This window comes from Episyrphus balteatus, chromosome 3 (genome assembly GCF_945859705.1).
Source record: "Episyrphus balteatus chromosome 3, idEpiBalt1.1, whole genome shotgun sequence".
NCBI classification, from domain to species: domain Eukaryota; kingdom Metazoa; phylum Arthropoda; class Insecta; order Diptera; family Syrphidae; genus Episyrphus; species Episyrphus balteatus.
Genome location: NC_079136.1, coordinates 62,975,885 through 62,997,032, shown reverse-complemented (window position 1 = coordinate 62,997,032; position 21,148 = coordinate 62,975,885). Strand labels below are relative to the sequence as shown.

Here is a 21,148-nt window from a genome sequence, read left to right as displayed (position 1 = left end):
TTAGATAAAAATGATGAAAAATCATGGACAACACTAATTTTAGTAAAGCAGTATTAAACATTGACATTATTTGCACATTATATTCAATTGTGGACTACAAGCTACCATTAGGCACCACAGAAAATGCATAAATAAAATTTTATATTGAAAATGCACTTGTACTGTACACAATCGTGGACCTAATTGGAGAAAGTGATAAAAGTGTTTGGTAACTTCTTACAAATTAAGAAAATGACATTTTCTACAATTTAAGGATTGAATAAGTGAAATAAACTTTCGTTTTCGTCCGGAATGCATCTGTTTTCTTTCTTTTGCGTTGTTTTTTCTGGAACTATCCTTGTGCAATCTCTAAGACTGTTGTTTTTCCACGTTCCTAAACTTCCCAAGAGCTTCTACCATTATTTCTTTGTAAAAGTTTGCATCTTTTTTCGAAGCGTGAAGCTTCAATTTTGCTATTGCACATCATAAAAACAAAGCGTATTACTATAACACATTTTAGTGGCCTTTGGTGGCGATGCGATAAAAGTTATTCTTTTATAAACCAATAAAATAGGACTAATATTAAAGTGGTCCATCCGAGCTGGTATGTTATCCTTTGAAAAACCACTCTTTACCTCACTTCTTTTCAGTTCGAATGCAACTATAAAATAGTTAACTTTTTTGTAATCTTAGTAGAACTTAAAATGTTGTTATTTTGCATTTTGAGGCTTTTTTAATGTTGTGCACCTTTTATAACTTCCATGATGGAACAATCCAACACATTTTCATCGCACTAACACCACGTTTTTGACCGATTTTAGCGGCAAAGTGAAGGAAATTGCAGCTAGTTTTTAAAATATTTTTTCTCTGCTCTTGATTTGGGTCTCGCCTGTCTTATTTTTTTTATTCAATCACTAGTTTACGATATGTTAAAAATATTCTCATCCAAATTTGGCAACTTTTCCAATATCTTTCGCGATTTAGCATAGTGCAAGTGCATTTCCAATGTTAGCAGCTATTTATGCATTTTCTGTGGTGCCTATTGGTAGCTCGTAACCCATAATTGGTTATAATGTGCAAATAATGTCAAAGTTTAATACTGCTTTACTAAAATTAGTGTTGTCCATGATTTTTCATTATTTTTATCAAATTTAAGAGCTTGTTTCTATTCAAGTGACGCAAAAAAAACACTGTTTTTTGTGAGGTAATGTAAAAAAACGCAACTGGTAGCCATACGGTTTCTGTTTTGGGTTTTTTGTTTTTCCAACATTGTTTGTTAAAAGTTCCTTTTTGAAAATACAAAACCAAAAATCTACTAAGTTACCTCACCAAAGCGCCAATCGCTAATTTCTAAAGAAAAAATGTTGTTTCTATTCAAGTGACGCGCAGTGTAGTATTGACTCTTTTCGAAATTCAATATGTGTTGGTTACACGACATTGACGTACGTTGAGTTACCGGGGCTCCACGGTAAGACTACATTTTGAGTCCCCTTTGATGTTTGGGGGCCCAATTGATATAAAATTTATGAACAAATAAAAAAGTACGTATACGCCCTACTCTTTTTTTTTTGGAGCCCCTGATGTATCATTCTTCCGTCGCTAATATTATTAATTAATATTTTTTGAGGCTTTTATAATAATTTTTCTTTCAAAAAAGCAATTTATTTTTTTGGGGCCCTCAGTAATATTTTTTTTTTATGATAATATGTAACTGGCTACCAATTTATTATGCATTACACTGAAGAATATAATTTGTCTCTCTTGTGTCCGAAGTGATTCTTGTTAAATATCTTATCTTTTGCTTCGTTGCTCGTTCGTTCTCTGCACTGTCCCCATTCAGGGCCCTGGGCGGGCGTGTCAGGGGCACCACCCCACTTGCCCCAAAGGCATATACGCCCCTGCTACACGGTGATTTTTCAATCGCCTAACCAGTGATTTTGTTTGAATTTCTTCCAGTTTTCAACATTAGATTTTGCATTAGGTTACCTACTATAGGGCAAGTTTAAGATTCGGGAAAAAAAATCGAACTCGAGACAACAATTTTACATGACGTTACAATGATGGAGAATGCCAAAAAAATGGGTTCGGCAATTCTGTCTGCCTGTACCTCGAGCCACAGCATAAACTAATGGAGCGATGTTCTTTAAACTTGGTAGTTAACAGTTTTGGGTGATTCCCTAAAAGACAAACTGAAGTTTTTTTTTGGACCAAAAATAACGGTAGGTACCTGTCATATAACGGAAATAGAAAAGTTAATTTTTTTCGAAAACGGCTCTAAAGATTTTGATTAAAATTTTTGTGTGTAGTGTAACATATAAAAGCTTTCTTTGGAAATAAAAAAAATATTTTTTGTACCTTTATTATCGGTACCTGCTATAGATCTATTTTTTTGATTTATGAATTTCTCGTAAACGACGAAACAGATTTCGACAAAAAAATTTATACAGAAACGTTAAAACAATCATTATATAATAATTTTTAAAATTTTTCAAAAAACAAATTTTTGTATTTTTAAAAAATATTTGAACATTTTTGTTTGAAAAACCAATTTTTTGAAAACGGGTTGATGAATTTGATCGAAATTTCGGTTTTATGTGTTAAATAATATTTTCTTAAAAATGGCATACCAACTTTTTTTTTTGAAAAATGTAAGAAAATTTTTATATATAAAAATTATTAAAAAAAAAACGGCTCTAACGATTTTCAAATTTTTTTTTCTGAAAACTCCTTTTTATGCAAGAAATCAAACGGCATAATTGGTTTTGTGAAGAAGATCATTTAAAACAGTGTCTACTAATAATAGATGTTTTGGTTAACCTAGTATGTGGGTACTATCATCTACTCATGCTCTTCTTTCCGAGTACCTATTACGATTTGTATTGAATTCGTTGAAAGTGCGCTCCATTGAAAATCGCTAGTAAACTACTAGTAGTACTTTGCCACCTCCCAAAGGAACAGGGCTATTAATTACAAAAACAGATTTTATTTTTTTTTTACACAACGAGTATTTATGAAATTCCTTAAAAATATAAAATTTTAAATATTCTCTAATTTTGTTCAGTAAAAAACTTTAACATAAGAGTTACTTTTACCATAAGAGCAAGTACGTGCGACCCCAGTCGTGCATTTAATTAACTATAATATGAATGAATTGCTAATAATATTTAAAGAAATACATTTTTAATGCACTCTTTTCAATAGATTTGCAATGCAGAAAATTTTGTATTTGCAATAACATTTTTATTTTAATGCAAAATATTTTTACTTTCAATAAAAATTTTATTTTAAATGCAATTTTTTTGCTTTGCTTAATATTTTTAGTTGCAATAAATATAGTTTTTTCTAATAATTTTAAAGTGCATTTTTTTAAATGGATACTTTTACAACCCTGAGCAGAACCTTTGAACTTAAAGTTCAGAATTTGAACCCGGCTATTTTACTCTTGCTTATGTACTGTACATATGAATAAACAAAGTATATGTATACATACATACATATGTACATTGGTATATTAAAAACTTCACAATGCTTTTTGTGCGTATATGAAAGTGACAACAAACTCTAAAATTACATAATTGGTTTAATTAAAAAAAAATACTATTAAAGAAATGCCGTTATTTTATTTTATAAATATAGTTGAACAAGTGTTATCATATTTTTAATTAAATTTCAGACTATACGTAACGTCATGACCAATTTTTCAAACTCAATCGACATAGTTTATTTGATTAATTAAACAAATTGACAAAAGAAAGCGAATATTTATCTAATAAACACATGTGCGGTTTACCTGAAAAACAATTTTCGTCACTAAAAAACAAAAATAATTAGCTTGATTTTTTTTTTTTGGTTGAGACGGTGACAAGACAAAAACCACAAAAACCATTTGGCATATGAATATTGAATGCAATATTTAATTTGCAAAGTTCTTGTAAAATTATTCCATACAAAAATCCTTGATTAAAAGATAATCGAGTGTCAACAAACCGGCCCTAAGTAATAAAATTCTTCTTCATACAAAAAAAATGCTTTGTTTACAACTAAACAGATGGGAGGAAAACAACCACAAACCGTATGACCTTGAACAAAATTTTATCAAATCTTGTTGTTTTTTCTTATTTTTCCCAATTAAGACCGATATCTGCATCATTTGATAATGGGAGTAAGTCAAAGTTTTATTTTTAACTATTTTCTTCCTGCCAAAAAAAAGAAAACAAAACATAAAAACATAAAAAAAATTCTTTACAAAATTGTCGAATTTTTGACATTTTGTATTTTGTTCGAAAACTATTCGTTTCATGAAGACGGTATTGGAGGGTGTTCTTTACTAACTTAAATTTCATAATATAAAAATGCATGTTTTTTTAAATTTTTGTTAACGTTCCGTTAATACTCAAAATCTTGGCCTTTGACTAAAACATCAATCATCTTAATAGCATCAATTTTTAATCCATGGAGGTTAAAGTATATATTTTTAACTACCAAATTGGCGTTGTTTGGCCCGGTTTCAAATTAATTTGGTTAAGTTACTCCATTTAATGTTTTTAAATATGTTTTAACCAGAAAATGAGTTTAAAAAAATTGCATAGCATATAATGGGCTTAATGCAAATTAATTGTTTTCAATTCTAAAAATACTTTCCAAATAAACAAAAAATCGGAAGGCGAGTAAAAAGTGTTTACAACCTATTTTATACAAATTTACAAAAGTGAAAAAAATGAACGCAATTATACCTGAAAAATTTAAAATTTGTTAAATATTGACAGGATGGGTAGGTACATAAATAATTTTCAATTATTGAATACATCGACGTCATGACAATTTTGTTATTATCAGAATTATAGACAAATTTATTATTGATATATCTTGACAAATAAGTCTTCACAATTTTGAAGCTGCCATAGTCATAACAAAATTGATGGATTAACACAGTTATTACATTACATATGTACATAAATAACATATGTTTTAAATAATGTATGTCTAAATCATAAATGAATGTCTATTAACATTAGGGCACTCGTTATTTTTGGATCAAGTTCGAAAAACTGTTTCTAAATAATTACAAAAAAAAAAAAAAATCACCTGTTTTTTCAGATTTTTATTTTGACTTTATAAAATTTTAACTTTTCTCATTTGAAATAGGTATATGTTGTATTATGAGGCCATTTTTTTAGATATAGCCTTAAAATCAAATTTTTTGATAGGGTTCTTGTCTACATGAAACACCGTTTTCAAAAAGGTATAAACCATTTTTCTAGGACTATGGGTTTAGTCAGGACATGCATCATAATTTTAGGTTTTAATCTATTTTGCATGCTACTAATATGCTTGTTTTAATAAAACATGCATGCTCTAATAAACCAACAAAAAAAATACATTCATGCCCTGAATACATTCATGAACGAACTAAAAACTATGTCAAATATCAAACAGAAATGTATATCTCATGTCTCATCTCCTTACTCCCATTATTGAATTCGATCTAAGCGCCCTCGCGACCACTCAGGTAGCGAACAAACTAAAAAATTTCACTTCATGATAGTACTACAGATTTTATATACAAAGCCCTAGTCCTAGAAAAATGGTTTATACCTTTTTTTGAAAACGGTGTTTAATTTAGACAAGAATCTCATGAATATTTACTTTAAGGCTTTATCTAAAAAAAAGAAAAAAACTTTAACACTCTTGGGGCGCCGCCATCTAACGTCAAAATAAAAATCTGGAAAAATTAGGGGATTTTTTTTTATTATTGTTTCCACTTAGGAACTTGATTCTCGAAAAAAAAACTAAATAACGCTCGCCCTAATGCACATATACTCGTATGTATAATATTTTTACCGACTTCCAAAAAGGAGGAGGTATTATTCAATTCGTCTGTATTTTTTTTTTTTTTTATGTTTGTTACTTTATAACTTTGGACTGAGTGAACCAATTTTGATAATTCTTTTTGTATTGGAAAGCTGGTGCATGCCAGTGCGGTCCCGTTTCAATTTCGTTCAGTTCTGGCCATAGAAACTATTAGAAAAACCTTAAAACCGAGTTTTGGTCCATGGAAGTCGGTTTTGTTTTTTGATAAAAATGATTATATTATTTAACTAACCCAAACTATAACGCTTAATGGCGTTTTTAATTGGCAATCCGGAATTGTTCTTCGAATCGGAATCCCAATTGAACAGTTTTTTTTTATTCCGAAGAATCTGAAGTTTAGTGTGAATGTATTGGTTGAGTTCGACATGTGTCCCATATTTATGTGATTCGCGCCAAATTTCATTTTCAATATTATTTTCCATTTTGATTATATTTTCTATAATTTTTAATTTCAATTTCAAGAAATCACTTCACTGCTGGTATAAATTGGTCAAGTGTGACATCTGACAAATCTATGAATGTGTGAGTGATTCTGCTTCTGATTCTGTTTTTAAAACCAGAAGAGAAATTCTCTTTTTTCAGAATCAGAACTGTCAGTTTTGCCCAATTGAACGCATTCAGATTGCTTTGTTTTGCTTCCAGATTGCCAATTAAAAACGCCATAAGTGTAGAAATTGTTATTTTTCAAAGAGCCAAGGATGTTATTTTTTTAAAGTCAACTAGCCATTTCACAAACTGTCACCACTTGTAAATGTCTTTATGAAATAGAGCCCAGGGATTTTAATTTTTTTTTACGTAAATTTAAGGCCCAATTTATTCACTCTCCATTAAATTAAAAGTCGCCATTTGAAATGGGACATTTTAAAATTCGTATGCGATTTGACAGATTTTCAATTTTTAACTGTGACTTTAAATTTAATGGGGAGTGAATAAATTGGGCCTAAAGCGGCCCATAGACACCACACTTGTGTGCACACTTGTGTCGGTGTGCAGAAATGTGTGCTGTGTGTGGGCTGGATTGGACACCGATTTTCGGTGTCAGACACGGAGCGAGTAAAATCAAAACATTTTGATTTTTTTGTGCCGGTGTCTCAATCGGTGTGATGTCTATGGGGATGCGCGCACACAATTCCTATGTTGTTGCATTTAAATTGTTGTTGAGTGCCGACTGCCGAGCGTCGGAAGTTTTTTCAATAAAATTTCAATTTGTGATTGCGAATTCTGCTCATTTTTCCTCTTTGAGATCTCTTCTTTGTACAATTTGGTGTGGCGTGTGTGGCAAAATGCCACACCATTTTCAGTACACCGGTGTGCACACAAGTGTGGTGTCTATGGACCACTTAAGTCTGATTTATGTTATTGGGTTTCACGTTAAATTTGCCAAAATTTTTCATTTTGGTGGATCCAATTATCCTGGAAAATATTTCATTTTACAACGTTTAAAAATAATATCAAATTAGAAAAGAATCACATTTAGCTAAGAATCACCCATATGCCAATTATCTATTATCATTTTAACAAAACTAAAAATTGTTAATTAAGAAAATAATTTCTCAAATAAAAAGCGAATAATAAGTTGTAGATTATCTAATAGCAAATTAGAATTAGAAGTTTGACAAATTTTATGTTTTTACAACTCATTCAAACCTTGAAAAATAACATAATTTCTTATCATGGTATTAACCACGTTAAAAACAATATGAATAAAAAAAAACAGTTTGCAAATGTTTCAAATATACTGATCAAATTATTTATACAGTTATTTTTATCTCGTCCGTCTTAGCAAAAACAAAAACAAAAAAAACAACAATTCTTATTTTATAAACAATGGATAGCTATGTACATAAATGCTGTTGTTATTATATTCAAATTGGAGCGATTTTTGGCAGCTATAAATGACTGATATCTTGTGACAAATTCAACATTTGAGTATCGTGTGTGAGTTAAGAAGTTCAAATTCAAACCATGATTGGTGTTAATATTTTATTAACTGGCTTCTTCCTTTTACCAATAGCAGGTAATTTATAGAACAGTTATATAAAAGTGATACTTTGTGTTATTTAATTAAATTTTAATTTTGTATAAAAAATATTTCTGTTAAGTTAAAACCTACAATTTGTAAACAATGGATCGTGTAAATGTTTTAAAATTGTTGAGTAAAAGACTTTGAAAATCACTTTTTTCGCTTCGATTTCGATGAATATTTGCAAAGTTAAGGATTCGTAAAACAAATTAAGCTCCAGCAATTATGTCATGTAGCTTTGGATAGTTTTCTTGTAGAAAAATTGGATTTTTTGTCTTTGACCAACATTATTGTTGATTGCTATACGGTATGTAAAAATTCCATAACACCTCCAAAATCTGGACTTAGGGCCCAAAAAAGGGATTTTGAGCCTTGACCCTCTGTAGACACAACTCTTTTTTGTGACGTGATAGGCAAACGAGTGCGAATTTAGATTCTTCATATTTAATAGACAAAACGAATATGAAATTGATGAAGAATTTTCCGGGAAATTCACAATTCCAAAAAAATGTATGTATGAAAATGTAAAAAACAAAACGTCCCAAGTCCAGCTTTTGGGGGTTTTACGGAATTTTTACATGCCGTTTTTTAATCAGTGCCAAGGACAGATCCAAGGGGGGCACGTGCCTCCCGCCCCAGAACTGATACATACTTAAAGCAAATCAAATTTTAAAAGTTTTCAAAATATATGAATAAAATAACAGAAAAAACTTGAGTGAAACTCTTGTCTATTTCTGGCTGAAATGCGAATTTTATTATTTGTTGCATCCCTTACCCATGAAAAGCACCACCTAACAAATAAATAAACGATCTTGCAATAAATAAAATTATGAGTAAAATCAGTCGTTAAACTCGGCAACAAAAATAGAGCTTCAACCAAACCATACTTTTCTAAAGGATTTGTATTGTGCTGATTCCGAATCCGAAGTCAAAATTTCACAAGCACGTCACATTTTTGAAATATTTAAATACACTGGTCAACAAGGTTTTTGTTACAGACATCAAGACATACTTTTCTATAGGTTTTTTGGGTGCTGAGCTCGAATCTGGAGTCAGAACAATTCTATCACATCACGTTTTTGAGATAATCCCGTTAGAAAATCGAAAATGCCGCTTTTTACCAGTTTTCGAGATTATTTCTTAGCTTTTGGTTATTTGTTTTAAATAAATTTGTAACGGTTTCTAGTAGAACTAAATCTTGTCTTTCTAAATCCGTTTAAATCTTTTAAAAATTTCTTTTCTTCGTTGAGAAATCTGAAGTTGAAATCAACGTGTTTGGTATATCTTATGTTTATTTACTTTTAATAGCGAATCTCAAAAAGTTCTTTGCCAATCGCTTTCAAATTTTGACACAACGTTCTATTTTGAATCTTGCAAGTTTTTATATCTGCGAAAGTGGTGAATCGCGGTGAGATACATCAAAGCGTGACTGTGTCAGATAAGTTATACTAAATAATTACTAGTGAGAAAAATATAATTTTTTTCTTGTTAAAAACAAGACAAGAACTTAATGGAATGTAAACGAAACGTTGTGTCAAAATTTGAAAGCGATTGGCAAAGAACTTTTCGAGATTCGCTATTAAAAGTAAATAAACATAAGATATACCAAACACGTTGATTTCAACTTCAGATTTCTCAAAGAAGAAAAGAGATTTTTAAAAGATTTAAACGGATTTAGAAAGACAAGATTTAGTTCTACTAGAAACCGTTACAAATTTATCTAAAACAACTAACCAAAAGCTAAGAAATAATCTCGAAAACTGGTAAAAAGCGGAATTTTCGATTTTCTAACGGGACTATCTCAAAAACGTGATGTGATAGAATTTTTTTGACTTCGGATTCGAGCTTAGCACACCAAAATCCTATAGAAAAGTATACCTTGGTTTCTGTAACAAAAAAAAAGTTTAATTTTGTTGACCAGTGATATTAACAGGTCAAAAACGCGCTTTTTGGAACTTTTGGCGTCGAATTACATCACCATTAAATTTTTTATTGCAAAACTACTTATGCAATTTCAAAAAGCTATTATTTATCGTCTCATATGTATATGTTTATCAAGGGGCACGGTAGTGCCCAGCCAAGTTCTCTAGCAACTTTGGCACTACACCCTTATTTACAGGAAACAACTCAGGCCATTTTCGACCCCCCTCTAACTTCCACACCAAAGATGCTAGAAATTTCAAACTCGCTACATTTATTGAGCTCACAAAATTTAAGCCTTTTACGATGAGTAGTTTCTGAGATATAGGGCTTCAAAAATCGCAAAAACCGTAACTGACTGACTGACTGACTGACTCACTCACTCACTCACTCACTCACTCACTGACAGATCATCAAAATTATGGAGAACTTCCCGTTAACGTAGAAACTTGAAATTTTACACGGTGATAGGGCTTGTGGTGTATACAAAGGGAAAAATCGAAAATTTGAGATTTTCAATTCAGGGGGCGTGGCATCCGCCCATTTCCGCTGATTTATCACCAAATATTATAGAGCACTTCTGATTATCGTAGAATCTTGAAATTTGATAGAATGGTAGAGCTGGTAGTTTGTACAAAGAAAAAAATTTAAAATTTGAGAATTTCAGCCAGGGGGCGTGGCATCCGCCCATTTCCGCTGAATTTTCATTAAATATAATAAAGCACTTCTGATTATCGTAGAATCTTGAAATTTGATAGAATGGTAGAGCTGGTAGTTTGTACAAAGAAAAAAATTTAGAATTTGAGAATTTCAGCCAGGGGGCGTGGCATCCGCCCATTTCCGCTGAATTTTCATTAAATATAATAAAGCACTTCTGATTATCGTAGAATCTTGAAATTTGGTAGAATGGTAGAGCTGGTAGTTTGTACAAAGGAAAAAATTTAAAATTTGAGAATTTCAGCCAGGGGGCGTGGCAACCGCCCATTTCCGCTGAATTTTCATTAAATATAATAGAGCATTTCTGATTATCGTAGAATCTTGAAATTTGGTAGAATGGTAGAGCTGGTAGTTTGTACAAAGGAAAAAATTTAAAATTTGAGAATTTCAGCCAGGGGGCGTGGCAACCGCCCATTTTCACTGAATTTTCATCAAATATAGAGATTTTCAATTCTACAGCCATACCTTGCAAAAAGTAGTGAAATCACAACAAAAACATTACTGTTAAAAAAGGAGCCAAGTTCTCCTATGTTGAAATTATGCTGGCACAAAAAGTACTGAGATGTAAAAGTGTACCAAGTTCTAAAGTTTGGGTTGAAATTCGTATCAATAAAATTTTGATTGTTTACTTGGCAATTTTTGAAATAACTTTAAAAATCGGTAATTAAAAGAAAAATTGTCAAGAGAACAATCAAAATTTTATTGATACGAATTTGAACCCAAACTTTAGAACTTGGTACACTTTTACATCTCAGTACTTTTTGTGCCAGCATAATTTCAACATAGGAGAACTTGGCTCCTTTTTTAACAGCAATGTTTTTGTTGTGATTCTTTTTACAAAATTATTTTTTTCTAAAAGATATTCGAAATATAAATTTATGACATCTAAAAATCTTAGTGGTTAACGTAACTAATGTTTTTTGAAGTAGATTCGAAGTAAATTCTAGTTTTGACTACTGATTTGGATAAAAAAGAGCAAAATAATACGGAAAAATATATATATTTTAGACCAAATATCAAAAAGCATCTTATTCAAAATTAGTTTTTGAGACTTTAAAGCGAAAAAAATGAGAGCTTAAAAACTAGACGTGACGGAATAAATCAAATATCTATTAAACGATTAGATAAACGAAAAAAGTGTGTGAGGCCTTTTTTGTAGAGCGTTTAATTTCCTACAAGAATATGTAAAGAAATTTCCCAAAAGAAATTTGCAAAAAATTCGATTTATTAGAAGCTTGATGTAAAAATAGAAAATTGCGAAGTGGAGGGCCTTCCCATTAATATAAAGAGCTCATACTTGGTCTGTATACTCTAGAGGTGTCTAGAAATCGATTTTTCGGAGTACAAAATAAAAAAAAAAAAAGAATTTAAATTTTTTTGACCCACCAATTATATCTGGAAAAAAATTAAAGAACACCAGCGGCCGGCATCGAGAGAAATATGTATGATGTTTTTTGTTTGTGATATAAAAAAGAAAAAATCTGTCCACTCCACATTCCACACAGAACAAAATTGGAAAATTGGAAAAAAAAGAGCTTGGCATGTAGACATGATGAACTGTTATTGCTGATTTGTTTGCCAATCCGCCCCTTTTGTGGGAAGGACAGACAAAAAAACAAAATACTTCATAACAACACTAGAATATGTTCTTAATGCTTTATTATTTCTATCAAAGATCTTTATCTATACCGTTTAATTTATTTGATCTGGAAAATCCTCAAATCTATATATATCTATAATAATAGAAAAAAAAAATAATGAATATCATTAACAATAAAAATGATGTCTCAAGCTAAAGCAAACATTTGTGAAAACAATAAACTATTACTTAATTTGCATTTCAATTAAAATAAATTGTAAACATAATACGCATGTATGCATGTGATTTCCTATACTTTGTGAATTGATTAATTGAATACAATTATTTATGTAATAGCTTGTGTATCAAAACTTTTATGTTATAATAGTTAAAGAAGCCAATTCGATTCTTAAATGAATGATCGCATTTAGTCAAGTTTAAAAGGCACACAAATATTTGAAAAATCAGCTCAGTTATCGATTTTTTGCTACTTTCTTAGCATTTCTTTAGCTCACTGTGTTTTTGTTTCAGAAGGCAAACAATACTTTTCAAGAGGTTTTGGATGTGTTGATTTCGAACCTGAAATCAGAATTTTTCTATCAGCTCGCGTTTTTTGAGATATTTCCGTTATTAAATCTCAATTATCAATTTTTTGCTACATATTAAGCATTTCCCTAGTAGGTACCTTTATCAACCAACTTGGTTGCTAGAAAAAAGCTGAGGGCAGATTTGAAATCAGCGATGCCAAATTACTACAAAACAGATAAGAAACTTCATAAAACATAAAAAAATTGCAATTCTGCTGACCTTATCTCTAGTTTAATTGTGATAACGACTGTATGAAGCGGCGCATCCTTTATACACACAACATGCTGCGATGCTGCTTGCAGATGTGAGTCATAAACTCAATCTATCGCTCCTTGCGGTACACAAAAGATCAGCACGACACATATCATCTATCTATGCCTAACTTAAGTGAAGCTACCTGCGCATATCTATAATCTAAACTAGTCAATTCAACAAAATTGATTGCATATTTTAAAGTTCATTATGCTCAAATATTTATATGATGTGTACATATGTAATTCAAATTTTTTGAAGGGGAATGCTACCTATATCTTTTCTTTAAAAAATGGGCTACTGTGGCGTATGCGTAACGTATTTTTTATATACGTATAATTTTTTTAAGAAGTCTGAAAAGAAATTTAAAAAAAAATATATAAAACTTGTTTTGAAACTACAAAAACATTGGGCAGGTTCAGAAACGTTAGGGACTAAATATTTAGGTAATTTCTCGGTCTCTGATTGGTCAGCTGTCAAAAAAATCCTTCCAATTTAGGTAATTTTATTGGAAAGCTGACTGGATTGTTAGGCAAGAAAATTTTCCCTAAAAATTTAGGAAAGTTTTTTTTTGTCAAAATGACAGCAGATTGTTTTTATTTAAAGAATTAATTTAGCAAAATTAAATTTATTTGTGTGAAAAACAACTAAAAAATTGGTTATAATTAATTTTATTTATTCATTACAGTTAAGTGAAATTTGGTGTCTTACCCATGCGACCGGTAAAATTCTTAAATAAATTTCGAAATTTGACAATAGCATCACATCCAAACTAATTTAGTCAATTTACTCAAATTTCCGTTCAGAAAATGACGTTGCCTATATATCTAGTCCCTAATATTTCCTGAACGTGCCCATTGTTGATTTGAAAATAAAGTATGTCATTAAATTTATTGTTTTGCATACCAAATTAAAAATAGTTTAAAATGTTAAGAAAAAATTAATTTCAAATCCTAAAAAAAAAAATTTAATTGAAAAATTAAGTACATATTTGTTTTGTTTTGCAAATTAAAAAATGGATATTAACTGAAATAGCGGCTATTCTTACTATTTTTAATTATTAACCAACACATTTTTTCTAAAACATTTGTGTACAAAAATTTTCTTTCAAAGACGTCAAATCTATTTTTAACAGTACGCAGACATTTTAAAGTAATAAGTTGGTTGGTTTGGTTGGCAGGCTTCATAAACTGTGGTCAAAAAAACATAATCAATTATCAACAACCAAGTTTAAAGCAAGCTTCTGAAATGATTCAAGCTGTAGCCTGCTATTAAGGGGGGTTGTCACATAAACGGCCCAACGTTTATAAATTGGTGGATAACTTTCACTTTGTAAAAGATAATCGAATGATATAAATTTTGTTATTTAGTGAATAAACAAGGCTTAAAATATTCCACGAAATTTTATGACGAAAAGTATTGAACATCATTTGGGCCATCATTTTTCTTTTAATTATCTTAAAACATATGAAATGCACGCAAATTATACTGAATAATAAAATAATTTTATAATTTTGTCAATTTTTTTTTTAGTAAACGGATTTAATTATGATAATACCCTTAAATGGATCTCAGAAAATCCATTATGTTCTGGGTTTAGGCAATCTCCGATTTCGTTGGATAGACAAATCGTAAGTTCATATTCATGCATTTATAAATGTTCATGTATTTGGGGCCAGATGTAAAAGTATTTAAACATTGGTTAATTAATTTGTATTCTCTGTGCAATAGGCAGTATATTTGTTAAAATATCAAAGAACATGCATTAACCAGTGTTTAACCATAGCTTATTCGCCGAAATTGATGCGTTAAAAACTTGACAAAAAAAAAGGTTGAACCATGTTTGTACAACTGGCCCTAACTATTAATTTCCATAAATATTTAACAGTACACTGAGCATTACTACAAATATGTTGTAGGTATGATGATAATTAATAAATTAAATACATGATTGTGGTTTCAGTCTAGCCCCTTGGTTATATATCCTATAACATTCCACAACTTTGATGTCGAACTTCAGGGACCTGTTCATGTTACTAATAATGGAAATGCAGGTAAGTTCAAATTTTATATATTTTTTAAAGCATTTCAATATTTTTTTTGTTCTTGTTTTTTGTTTTAATAATAACTTTTAGTTGAAATGGATGTTGAAAATACCGTAAATGGATTCCATCCTTTCATTACTGGTGGTGGATTAAGTGGTGTCTATCAGGTAGAAAATGTTCATTTCCACTGGGGTTCTAATCAAATCCGAGGATCTGAACATGCTGTTGGTGGACAAAAGTACGATTTAGAAATGCACATTGTATGCAAAAACATTAAGTTTGGATCTCTCGCAGAAGCTCGTGACGATCCATTCGGAATAGCTGTTATGGGTGTTCTTTTCAAGGAAGTTGATGTAAGTAACTACTCTTTTCAAAGACCTTTGTATATGCAAAATATTAATTAAATGCAAATTTCTATTTTATAGACTAATAGCCTTGAACATCCATTAAAACCAATTATCGATCTTTTACCCTCATTGACAAAAGCCGGTTCTGTATCACAAATCGCTCAACCTTTAAAACTTTCGTCTCTTTTGAGTCGTTTGAACCCCAAATATTTCTATACCTACAGAGGTAATCTATCTAGATTAACATATTTACCTGTATTGCGATTGTCAAATATCAATTTATTGATGATTGATAAATTCTTAAATTTAGTATTTTCAAACCTTTTTTTTTTAATGGATTTTTTCAACCAAAAAAAAAACTTTTGTTAATTGTGTAATTTAATTTTTGTCAACTATCAAATTGATAGTTGTTAATCGCAATATAAGGATGATAAAAATTTCATATACACAATTATTTATAATCATACTTTGTTTTAAAGGTTCCTTGACAACTCCACCATGTTCTCAATCTGTTACATGGCTTGTTTTTGAACATATCCAAGAAATTCCACCTAATTCGGTAAGTTTAAAAATAAAACGTAATATACAAGAATGTAATTCAAATATTAATGATCTATTTTTTTTTTTTTTTATTAAGTTACATCAATTTTGGAGATTAAGGGACGCTGATGATTTGCCATTGGTGAACAATTTTAGACCACTGCAACAGCTGAACAATAGAAAAATTTTCTCACGCAATGCTAAGAGGAAGTAAATGCGAAAATAGTGCTACACAGCTTATATGTAAATTAAATGTTTTTTTTATTTTGTTTTGTACTGAAAATAGTTGTATATTTTTTTATATCTATTGAAAAAATGTTGTATAGCTGAAAAATGTTAATCGAAAAAATAATTTATTAAAATGATTTAATATAAATAATTTTTGTTTTTATTTTTAAATGTCTTATGTTACCGACTTAATTTTAATTTATACACATATAAAATTGATTTTTTATAAAAAAAAACGTTTTTGACGTGATAATGTCTTATAAATTGATGAATGCCGGCTATATGAAAGAAAAATCTATGTCTGAGTCTCTGTTGTGTATGGATTGCAATTTCATCTTAAAGGCCAAGTATGAACAACTTAAGACAATTATACGTATATAGAAGATTCAGCAGTTCAGGGTGCTGAACCGTCGAAAGATAAAATAACAATACGGTAGGTTAAAAGTTTAATTTTGTTAAAAAAGGCTCATACGATTTTTATGATCAAATTAATGTATAGAGTTATACATAGGTTAGTACTTATTAAGAAAGGTCTATCTTTTGGTGAACCGTTTTTGTAAGATTACCTTTTTTTTTAAGTTAGTTTTATTTTAATAACTCTAAATTCTAAAATTAGGAAGTTCAATTATTTTTAAGTTATCACGTTACTCATTACTAACAACCTTTATGTTAAGCCAGTATAACTTTGTTTGTTGTAATGTTAAATATTTTATATTTGAGATAAAAAGTGACCTTAAGTATTAAGTTCATTGCTCTTCAAAATATTTTGTATTTTGTACATTTTTGAAAACGTGTCAGTTGTTAAAAATGTTTTTAAAAATAATAATTGTGATACAAATATTTTGGATGTTTATGTGTTCAAATATGTATCTATTATTCAAATATTTAATGACTATTCGTTGAGTTTCAACAGGAAATATGAGTTTTTTATTTTGCCAGGTGAAACAATAATTGTTTTTTGTTGATTTATTTTCAATTATTTTTTTAAAACATTCCCGTCACTCTTGGCCAGATTATATAACACCAGTAGTTGTTTTGGTTTTAACATTTGCAATAAATAGTTTGGTAAAAATTGTAGGATATTTTGTGTTTCCCTTAACTTGCAATGTTATAATTTGCTATTAATAAAGACATAAGAAGAACCCATAACAAGGTAAGGATACTGATATTTTTACTCCTTAAGATAATTATGAAGACTGTCTTAAGAAACGCTAAGTTACATATGTACGATGCATCAGCATCGTAATTCCTATACAAAAATGCTGAACGAAAATTATGGTTCTGCAAACACGTTAGTGTACGAGCGAAATACTAGTTTATTTCTATAGTTTATTTAAAGAAGTCTTCTGTTTTACGCAAGCAATAACTGATGCCCGCGGACATAAAATTTGTCTGCAGAAAACTAACACTATTTTTTTTTTTTTTTCATAATAATATTTGGTTCATTTGTTATTGTATGCCTCTCTGTGGTATTACAAACTTTACTTTTATAACGTGTTTTCACTACAGCCTAAGGGCAATTTGCTGATTCAAAACTTAAATAATTTATGTTGAACATTACCTCTTATTCTCTACTTTTTCCTCTGCGTAACCTGTCACATAAGGATTTATGTTGAACATAAATGCTTAAGTTTTGATTCAGCAAACGGCTCTAAATGAAATAAATTCGCGAATAGCTTCTAATTTAAAATTAAATTAATTTCCTATACGATTTGCGAAATTATCGCATTTTGGGCTCTAAAAAAACAGGCTATTAGGCTAGCAATGTGTGATGATCTATACATGAATATTTTTACAGAGATTTTTCCCAAGCATTTCGTTGTCTTGTTTCGCATATCACAAGCATGTGGTTTTCGGCAAAGATCTAACACTCATATCATTGGTCTATCTGTGGTTTACCTCTTATTCTGGCAAACCTCACAAGTCACAAAAACCTCACATGGTGATCATAACTCAATTTTATGACGATTTATTTCTTACAAACTTCTTACAAGCAGAAATCCAACTTGTGAGTTGTGACCTCTTTCAGAGCAGATCACAAATTCAAAAGTTTTTAAGTTTGTTCGTTGTAAGCTCTAGGGCACTCTGGGTTGCTCCAAATTCGGTGTCAAGCGTTTTTTGTAGCTCCTTTTTCAACCAGAGTTATTTCCTCTGTGTTCGATGTTCGCTCTGAAAGCACCCTAAACAACTCTGGGTATTTTGTCAGAGCGCGGAATTCAGAGTTATCAAAATCCAATCAGCTGTAATCATTTAAACCGTACTAACAATTTTGCTTCTATAATGCTTTACAGAAGCAACAATTGCATCTGTAAAGCTTTATAGAACCAAAATTGTTTGTCTGGAAAGCCTGGGGTCGAATTACGGCATACATTCGTTAACGAATGGTTGCTATGTGTCCCTATCGTTTTCTAATAATTAAATAGAGACAGAAATAGTCAAAACGTTAACGTATGATCTAATCATGTGCCGTAATTCGACCCCTGGTACGCTGCTGATGCGAAATGAAATTTTCCATACAAAATTTCGTTAACGAAATCTTGAACGAAATAAAATTTGTTTTGTTTTTGCTTTTAAACTTATTTTCTGATGTTTTTTCTTCAATAATTTTATTTGTATTTTTATTATTTTTACTTTGATATAATACCCGGTGGTATTTTTTTGTTAACATGTTCGCTGTTGACTTTGGAGACTTCAAAATTTTTTGTTTCCCTTCAGCAGTGTACTAGGCTTAAGACAAAAAAATTGTATGGAGTGCGAAAAGTGATTTGTTGTTTGTGGATACAAAATTTCTGTAGTAAATATGAGATTTTTCACGAAATTCATGAAATAAGAAACAAATAGAAGAAAAAAATGTCAAAACCGAAATCAGCTGATGAAACTATAAAGTTCTGAGGTGTTCGATGTAAAATAAAACCCTTGAAACTCTGATTTTTTTGACAATTGATTGAGATGGTTCAGAGTGCCCTGAAGCGGGAAAACAACGAACAGACGTTTTGTGATACGAAAACCTCACAAAGTCGAATTCGGCGCAGCTTGTGAGGCTCTCATAACTTGTGAGGTTTGCCAGAGTAGGGCTGTTAAAATGTGCTCTAAAATAGATTTTGATATTTTTAAGATTTTTGAAGTTATCCGATTTTATCACCTTTAATTTTTGTTTGTCAATATTTTTATGCGCTTTCTTTTAAAACTATCATAGAGTGTTAAAAAAATTTTAACTAATTTTTTAGTTGTATTCAGCCAATCAAAACGAGTCGAGCGACTACATGGTCTAAATAGAGAAGGTATGGTCATTAGAAAAAACTCAGTATCGAGAACTGTCAAAACTTATGGCTACTTAAGGTTTTGACAGCCCAGCCCATTGAAATTGTTGTTGTAAACAAATTTGTCTTCTAAGTTGTTGTTGCTTTTGACTTTGCCAAATGCCAAACGTCAAAACCTTATTACCCCATTTTGTAAGATGGCGGCTCTAATAATCATACCTTGTCTTTTTATACCATGGAGCGACTACATAAGTCACTAGGTTCTTGAATGCACCCAATCTCGCAATGTATGTGGCTAAATGTTGTGCCAATTCCTTGCATCATCATTTTGTATCCACCTTAATGAAAATTAATCTACAAGTTTAAATACTTCCACTATTCACCAATAGATGGCTTCAATAAAAATTTCAAATTTGACAGGTCATTTACTGTGGCCTTGAAATGAAAAATCCGATGCCGCCAACAAATGTCAAATGGTAAACAACAACAAAGTGCAAATATAATATCATCTACTTCTATATTACAGCGCAACAGCACGTGTCGCTTTAGGTCTCGCTCTGCTCGTCTCTCGGTTATTTTTTCTTTGTAGTCTCGTCCAATTCCAGTCCTTAACTTTGTGAGAAATGTTTTACTTAATTGGCCTCGGTCTTGGTGATCCAAAAGATATAACAGTCAAAGGCTTAGAAATAGTTCGCAAATGCCAGAGAGTATTTCTTGAATCTTACACATCAATTCTAGGTTGTCCAAAGGAAGAGCTGGTAAGTTAATCAAGTTTGCATTAAGAACAAACAAAAACTAAAACATTCTTTTGTTTTGTATTATTTTTTTTGTCCATTTTGTAATTAAAAGGAAGAATTCTATGGACGACCATTATTAATAGCTGATCGGGATCTTGTTGAACAAGGTGCCGATGAGATATTAGCTGGAGCCGAGACAGAAGATGTTGCCCTTCTCGTCGTTGGTGATCCATTCGGTGCAACCACACACACCGATTTCATTTTGCGAGCCAAAGAGAAGAAAATCTCTTACAAGGTCATTCATAATGCATCCATCATGAATGCAATCGGTTGCTGCGGTTTGCAGCTGTACAAATTCGGTGAGACTGTGTCCATTCCTTATTGGGATGAAACCTGGAAGCCAGATAGCTTCTATGATAAAATTAAGTTAAATCGCTTGAATAATATGCACACGCTTTGTTTGTTGGATATCAAAGTTAAAGAACCAACTTTGGAGTCGTTGATGCGTAGACGAAAAGAATATTTGCCACCAAGGTTTATGAGTGTTCAAGAAGCTGCCACACAAGTTTTGACAATTGTTGAGAAGAAAGATGCTCTGGAGAAGAATACAGTTTTGAATGAGAAATCGTTGTGTGTTGGATTGGCTCGTGTTGGTCATGATAATCAACAAATTGTTGTTTGTACTTTGAGACAAATGAGTAGTACAGATTTGGGAGGACCGCTGCATTCGATGGTTATTCCTGCGAAGGATATGCATCCGCTGGAAGTTGAATTCCTGCAACAATATGCGACAATCAAGTTAGAAGAGTACAATAACTGACGAGTGTGTATTAATTATAATAATTCCACCGAAATAAATATATAATGATTATTTTTATAAAAAAAATAGAAAGATTGCCAGAATGTTATATTCGCATGGAGGCAAATTGAAATTTTTGGTTTTGAGTACTTTTATAACTTTTTATTCTAGATTACGGTCCACTTTTTAAAACTTGCAAGCAATTCTATTTGTTATTAGAGCGTTATTGGCTATCGTAAGGTCATAAAAGGGACATCTGAGGT

At 30.8% G+C, this 21,148-nt stretch overlaps 2 protein-coding genes across 4 annotated transcripts; both read left to right on the top strand.

Annotated features, from left to right (window-relative positions):
• Positions 1-3,984: 3,984 nt before the first annotated feature.
• LOC129915771 (putative carbonic anhydrase 3) lies at positions 3,985-16,120 on the top strand. 3 transcript variants are annotated; one of them, XM_055995445.1, is made up of 8 exons: positions 4,373-4,750; positions 7,634-7,867; positions 14,463-14,560; positions 14,893-14,983; positions 15,065-15,327; positions 15,400-15,547; positions 15,801-15,880; positions 15,959-16,120. In XM_055995445.1, exons 2-8 carry the CDS (start codon positions 7,816-7,818, stop codon positions 16,073-16,075), a joined length of 849 nt encoding a protein of 282 aa, XP_055851420.1. In that variant the 5' UTR covers positions 4,373-4,750; positions 7,634-7,815; the 3' UTR covers positions 16,076-16,120. The 3 variants fall into 3 exon arrangements, with proteins under 3 accessions (XP_055851419.1, XP_055851420.1, XP_055851421.1); XM_055995444.1 differs by lacking the exons at positions 4,373-4,750; positions 7,634-7,867 and adding an exon at positions 3,985-4,141; XM_055995446.1 differs by lacking the exon at positions 7,634-7,867 and having other exon boundaries at positions 4,375-4,750.
• Positions 16,121-19,831: 3,711 nt separating this feature from the next.
• On the top strand, positions 19,832-21,018 carry LOC129915772 (diphthine methyl ester synthase). The gene is made up of 2 exons (XM_055995447.1): positions 19,832-20,107; positions 20,199-21,018. The coding sequence occupies exons 1-2, from the start codon at positions 19,973-19,975 to the stop codon at positions 20,904-20,906; spliced, it is 843 nt and encodes a 280-aa protein (XP_055851422.1). The 5' UTR covers positions 19,832-19,972; the 3' UTR covers positions 20,907-21,018.
• Positions 21,019-21,148: the final 130 nt, after the last annotated feature.

Bases quoted from the DNA above. Each gene is read 5' to 3' on its own strand.
- LOC129915771 (XM_055995444.1), top strand. From the start codon at position 4,054: ATGACCTTGAACAAAATTTTATCAAATCTTGTTGTTTTTTCTTATTTT. The intron at 15,548-15,800 runs GTAATCTATCTA...TTTGTTTTAAAG, and splicing joins ATATTTCTATACCTACAGAG to GTTCCTTGACAACTCCACCA. The intron at 15,881-15,958 runs GTAAGTTTAAAA...TTTTTTATTAAG, and splicing joins AAGAAATTCCACCTAATTCG to TTACATCAATTTTGGAGATT.
- LOC129915772 (XM_055995447.1), top strand. From the start codon at position 19,973: ATGTTTTACTTAATTGGCCTCGGTCTTGGTGATCCAAAAGATATAACA. The intron at 20,108-20,198 runs GTAAGTTAATCA...TGTAATTAAAAG, and splicing joins GTTGTCCAAAGGAAGAGCTG to GAAGAATTCTATGGACGACC.